General features: G+C 45.0%; 1 protein-coding gene across 2 annotated transcripts in view; it reads right to left on the bottom strand.

The window, feature by feature from the left end:
- The window catches only part of OPHN1 (oligophrenin 1), a 611,104-nt gene extending 605,126 nt beyond the window's left edge, over nucleotides 1–5,978 (bottom strand). For both annotated transcript variants that reach the window (XM_068533583.1, XM_068533582.1), the window contains exons 1-2: nucleotides 5,291–5,978; nucleotides 4,992–5,149 (exon numbers count right to left, since the gene is read on the bottom strand). In XM_068533583.1, coding sequence (XP_068389684.1) covers nucleotides 4,992–5,145 — 154 coding nt within the window. In that variant the 5' untranslated portion in view covers nucleotides 5,146–5,149; nucleotides 5,291–5,978. The remainder of the gene's footprint in view (nucleotides 1–4,991; nucleotides 5,150–5,290) is intronic.
- Between the last annotated feature and the right edge of the window lie 736 nt (nucleotides 5,979–6,714).

Genomic DNA, 6,714 nt, shown 5'->3' on the forward strand with positions numbered 1-6,714 from the left:
GATCTGAAAGTGGGCTTATAGATCCCCTACCCACCCTTACCTTTGGGCTCCTCACCAAGGGCCCCAGCAAATGACTTACCAAGGTCACAGACCCCATTAGTAGCAGAACCATCACCATACCCATCATGTCTAGGGTTTTTTCCCACTATACCATCATTCTGCCTCTGTTCATTTGCAGCATCTAGTGTGCTTCCCTAGAGAAATCTCTGTCTGGAGACTATCACCTTCTATTTTCCTAGCCCATTAGAATCCAAGACTCCTAGACTGTTAGAAATAGATCATCTAGCTCAGGAGTTGCAACCTGATTGAATCCAGGCTGTAAATATATTTCATTTAGCTATCACATTTTTAAAGAAAGCGAAGGCTTTTTCACATGGGATGAGGCTGCTGTATTTTACCCCAATCACTCCAGCCCTATTAACCCACTTCCAATAGCTTCATGCTTTTCTGTTTTCTCCTTGGCCACTGACAGCATTTGGGCCTGCAAACCCTGAATCCAGAACAGGCATAAGTAGCAGCACACCAGAGTAAAATTAGTTGATGGAAAATGTGAAATATGGCATTATGTTTTAGCAATAACTATATTCACTGCCTTACCAATAAAAAAATCCATTTAGGTTAACTACTCGTATCAGAGGTCTGCAAACTACAACCAATGAATCAAACCCAGCCCACAGCCATTTCTGTATGCCCCCGCCCCAGATGAGCTGAGAATGGTTTTTATATTTATAAACAGTTGAAAAATTCAAAGGAAGAACAATATTTTTGTGACGTGAAAATTATGTGAAATTCACTTTTCAATGTCAATAAATAAAGTTTTATTAGAACACAGCCACTCTCATTCCATGTACGTATTACCTATGGCTGCTTTCTCACAACAACGGCAGTTAAGTAATTGCCACAGAGACTGAATGGCCCTCAAAGCCTAAAATATTGCCCTTTACAGAAGAGGTCTGCTGACCCCTGAGCTATATCAAAGAAAATTTAAAGTTCCTAATAAACTGCTAAAAAGTCACAAATATTTGTTTAGAATTGGAACATCTTACACATCACTCTCAGATGAATCTTCCTAAAACACAGCTCAGACCATGTCTCTCTCCTACCAAAAATGTTTTTAATACTCCCTGCCTATAAAGAAAAGTCTGAAGTACTTAACAGGTCCTGCACAGTCAAGACCTCAACCTTCTATTCCAACCTTATCCCCCAAACTTCTCTTCCTGCACCATATATCCCAGATGACTTGAATTATTTGCTATCCTTTTACATTCTCTAGGTCATTCCTACTACGTGAAATGCCCTGTCCTGAATACAGTTCCATGCAGTAAAATAAGCAGGGCTTTTAGAGTCAGGTCTGGGCTCTAATTCACTCTTGCCCTTATCAGTTGAGAAAGTTACTTAACGCCTCTGAACTTCAGTTTTCTCATATATAAAGTGGGAATAATAATCCTTGCCTCATAAGGCTCTTACAAGATTTTAATTCCTGGCATATAGGAACAACTAAACAAGTGATAAGTGTTATTAGTTCTGTCCAATTACAATGCTACTTCCTCCTTTGCTTTTCCTTGTCCTTCCACAGGGAAATGACCTCTCCCTCTAATGTCGCATACCATGGTGTCCACCTGTCTCACTCTATGGCTCTGATCCATATCTACTACCTTATATGATGGTGATCTCTACATATATCTTACCTCCCCTACTAGTCTGGGACCTCCTTGAGGGCAGGATCCCATCTGTGACTTACTCTGTCACATCTGTGACAGCCCTGAGAACAATGGCTTGAATTTAGTATGTGCACGAGTATTTATGGAATGAATGATATGTGTTCACTGAACTATATAACATTTATTAGGTGTATCATGTTGTGTTGGGATATAAGCAGAGGCTATATCACTTGTTCTAAATAATACCTAGCCTAAGTGTGTAGAAAATATTCAAACAACCCCAGGGACCAAAGCTGCCTATATAAAAACAAAGAACAAACAGAAAAGTGTGCAGTATATTCACCTTTCAGAGTGCCAGTGTTTTTATTTTTCACTGGCTTAAGTTATAATCACCATTTTGTACTCCAACAATTACGAATAGATCACATTTAAGGGGGGGAGGGAATGAATCACTTTCCCAAGGAAGACATATTGAATATCATTCATAACATCAGTTACCTCTGAGCACAGATCTAAGAAAATCTAAATATCCAAACAGGACCTATATTTAATAAGTTAATCATCATACACAGTTGTGACTAAAACCTTATCTAGAGCTCTGTACAAAATCAGACACAAGCAGGAAATCAAGTTCCAACTAGCTTAACAACTTTAACAAATACTGCAGCTGGTTTTTGTGGCATGATGCACTAGGTTTCACTGGTTCCTAGCAACACTAGCCAGTTGATTTGATGGTCAATTTAATAAGTTAAATAAAAAGGTGCCAATAATTCTTCTTTACTTTTAATGCCAGACTCCAAATGACAAAATGAATCCACACACATATATACAAAATTAATTGCTGAGACACACCAATGTAGGGAATGACATTTTCCAACAAGATGACAGCAAAAAATATGTTTCCAACTACTTCTGCTTATGTATTTCCCTTTAGAAATCTACCGAAAAGTACACATTCACCAGCAGATATATTATTAACCTGAAGATGTATTATCAACAACTTACAATATTTAGCCATTTCCATTTACAAAATACCTTCATAATCCATTAACTCCTTTGAGCCTCACAGCAACTCGGTGAGGTGCGTATAATTACCCCCATTTTATATATGAAGTAAATGATTTGTGCCTTCTTATCCCAAAATGGTGAAGCCAAGATTGTAGCCCAGGTCTTCTAAATCCACTTCCAGTGCTCTCTCTTCCTTTTTCCTCCACACAAAGCAAAAGTATACCTTTGTTTTGCATCTACCTCACTTACTCTCAAAATGTCGCCCAGCTAGCCCAGTGTGAGGAAACAGAGTGGGAGTATAAACATTACTGTGGTCAAGACAGTGGGAAACATCCCGCCTTTGCCTCTAGCTAATCACATTTTTAGAATCATGCAACTTAAAGGAAAGAAATGGAGTGTGGGTTAGCTGCTGGGTTTTACTTCCTAACTGTCCTATTTTTGGCTTTCTATGTATACTCAGAAAGGGAAAACCACCATAAATATCAAGAAGCCCCCTGAACCAAAATAACTCTTGGATCTTTTGCCCTTATGCAAAGGTTTAAGCCTGCACAATTGTTGACTCTTACCACGTTTAATCTCAGAAAAGGAAAGAATAAAAACCGCAACTTGCCCCTCGCTTAGAAAACTTTTGCCCTTCCTCAAACATTTTATTGAACTGTTTATTTTCTCTTAAGAATCCTAATCTCTCTGATATTCCTCAGCTGCTCATTTTTTAGCACAAACACTTTCAGCTTACCCTACACTTCACAAAGCCAGTCCCTTCCAGGGGCTTAGATGAGCTTCATTTGACTATGAATACTGCACCAAGCAGTTTACTGAAACAAGTAAATAAAAAGAAAATCCAAACATTCCCCCTTTTCCTTTCAGGAACCCCCACCTTTCTAACTACTTTTGTGGCACAACCTGCATATGTTTAACCTCTCAATGAACTCTATTAAGTGGCAACACACCCCAAAGCCTGGCCTAAAGTTTCTAAGGATCAGCATTTCAAATACCCCATCTTTCAGGTGCTGCCAAGAGTTTACTCTTGTTCAGACTGCAATAAGACAAACCATTATATGATCGAATTCAGTCAAACAACCAGCAGGAACTTGGAAAACTTCTATTCTGACCAAAGTGGGCAGACAACATATGTAGGGAAGGCACAGACTCCAAGGGGCAAATCAGGAGAGCTACACAACAAACACCCCTGCGCTGCGGCTCCCAAGCCTTTCTCTCTGCTCTTGGTTGGCTGCATTTGCCTTAAGGTCCCCACGCTGGACCAGACACAGTATTTGTGGGATAAATCCACTCAGAAAAAAGTTATAGGCATACAGAATACATTTGCCAGTGACTTTGACTTTATTTTTCATAATCATCTTTCAACCAAGAAGAGAAAAAATGAATTATATCCACCCATTCACTAACCTCCATTCTTCTGGGTATATACTTTGGCACAATGGATTGGTTTGCCTGCACTCTTGTTGGGGATGTTTATTATTCTTTCTCCTACCCCAAGCCTTCTGCCAACTAGCAGAAATAAAAACTCCATACACAGTGGGGAAGCAGGGGAGGGTCCCACAGCTGTTAACCGTGACCACTGGGAAAGCCAAGCTAGGTGAGGTTCCTTCAGCCAGATGACTCCCAGCCTGAGCTCTCTACTATGCTCCCAGGGGGCCGGGTTCCTCCTGCCAGGGACTAGGCAGGTCTTTGTTCCACCCTCGAGGAGAATTCAGTGGCATGTGATGTCATTTAATAATTCTGAACTTACACCGACCTTGACCAGAACCATAACTCAGTAACTTAAAGAAAAAAAATCACTGGGGCAAAGGTGCTTTCCTTAGAAAATAACTTGCCATCTGAAATTTTTTTACTGCCCCCATACTTACCTATAGCAACCAGAGGCCAGGCAGGAACAAAACCCTGACTCAAGCTGCTGGCCTGAATTCCCAATTCTTTAGGAGGTCCTAGGGCAGTTCCTCAGTCAGCTTGGATGTCCCTTTGCCTCATACATGGGTAGAAACATGTCTGACAGTACAAGCAGACTGTCCCTTCGGAACAACAGTCTGACAGGAGAGGATAGTTGCAGAACAAGACGGTCCCTGGGACAGCTACAGATCCTGTCTTATAAAGCCAAGGACACTAAAGGGAAAAGCCCCAATTCTAGTTGCAGCCACCACCTTCCACTTCTACTGACCCCACTCCAAAGTGTCCGGAAACCCATTCGCCTCAGACACCTGGGCTGGGAATCACCCTAAATCCCCCCTTTCCCCGTGGTGTGGAAGAGCTCAAAGGCCAGAGCCACCGACTCGAGGAAACTGCTCATCGAAGCCTTCCACTTACTTCTCATTGCGCTGATAAGCGCGTTGCCGTCTTTGATCACGTCTTTGATGAATTTATTGGTCCTCTCCAGTTCCTGCTCATAACACTTGAGCCTCTCGCGGAAATCAGGGCTGTCCAGGTAGCAGTCGCTGAACTCCAGCGGGGGGTGCCCCATGGTTCTGATGGCGGGGATTGGAAGGAGAGAGGAAAGACACAAAGACCAAGAGCATCAGTGGCACAGTACAGGGAGAAGATGGGGTGCGCAGAGTGCAGGACCCGCTCAGGAAGCTGTAGCCTCCCTCCCTTTGGAGGACAGGTACCTGTTCAGATGAGATTCCCGGGGACAGCTGGCTGGTCTGTACCGGAAACGGGCGGCCTGGCGATTGCTTCAGGTGACTGGGAGGGCTAACTAACGCAGTCGGATCCTGGCGGGGTGCTGCCTAGCAAGCAGCTGGCCCCCTAGTCATCGCCCCCCTGACCGGCGACAGAAACTGCAGCTCAGCTCTCCTCCGGAGACCGGCCAGATCCTTCCTGAGCAATTGCAAACGTGACACTTCAGCCCGCCCAGGGTGTGGGCGGGGGTGAGCGCCGGGGGTGGGAGGTGCCTCTCCTTGCTCCCAGTGGCGGAGCCAGCTGAAGATTTCCTTTGCCGAACTCCGCGGGCAACCCTAATTGCACTGTCCCCTCCCCCTTCTTAAAGCCAGCGCCTCCGCCCTGCCCCGGTGAAGCCCTCGTACCGAGCCTGGGGACTCGGGTTCCTTCAACTGTATCTTACTTGCACCCTAGGGTCTCGTTACCAGAGTCCTCCGTCTCCCAAAATTCTTCCTGGTCCAAGGGAGCCGGCCTGCTGTCCTGTTAAGCTCCGGAAGGGTTAAGCCGGGACGGCAATGAAACGTAGCCTTCCTCCAAAGACGCCCAAGCGGGAAGAGGAGGGCAACGGCGCGACGCACAATAGCTGCAGTAGCCCGACGCTTCCCTACGGAAACTGGGGAGCAGTCAGCGCCCTAGACTCCAGCTGGAAAGCGTGGCGGCCTGGGAGATGTAGTCTTTCCGTTTCACGCCCGGTGACTCCTCCCTGCGATCTCCCCACCACCCCGCCAGGGCGGTGGCTCTCGCCGAAAGGCATTCCCAGCCCGCCCCAGCTAATAGCTGTCCCGGCCCAGCATCAAGGGGCAGGTGCACCGCACTAGAGTCTACCTGGAAAGCTTCCAAAACTGGAGCGAGCAAGAACCCGGGAGGGATCGACTGTGGGAGGCTGTCTCTCACTTCTCATTGTTTGGCTGGATTGTTTGTGGTTTTTCCTTCCTCTCTTTCCAGACTCCCTCTGACCAACCCACTTCTTTTCCTCTTCCCTTTCCCATTTCTACGGGTCCTAGAGCTCTAATTCCCATGGGCCTTCTACCTGAAGGGTTGACTCCTGCCCTTGGATCTCCATGTTAAGCTCAGAACCTCCTGCCAGAGAAAGGGAGGCCATAACTAGGAGTTCATTTTTCCCTGAATAGGACCTCAGAGCTTGGTTTTTGTGATCCAACTCATCTCATCGGCTGTTGATTAAAGCACATGATTTTCCATATGTAAGTGAAAAAGCTATGAAGAGGATGTTATAAATTGTCTTGCAGCTTCCCTGAGAGGCCTCTTGTCCATTGTCTATTGTAGGAGAACTGGGGCTACTTTTACAGGTGGATGCCTTGAGATTAAGAGTAGCTAGGGGCTGGGAAATAGTGTGTATATGGGCAAAAAGATT

The sequence above is a fragment of the Eschrichtius robustus genome, chromosome X (genome assembly GCF_028021215.1).
Source record: "Eschrichtius robustus isolate mEscRob2 chromosome X, mEscRob2.pri, whole genome shotgun sequence".
Lineage (NCBI taxonomy): Eukaryota > Metazoa > Chordata > Mammalia > Artiodactyla > Eschrichtiidae > Eschrichtius > Eschrichtius robustus.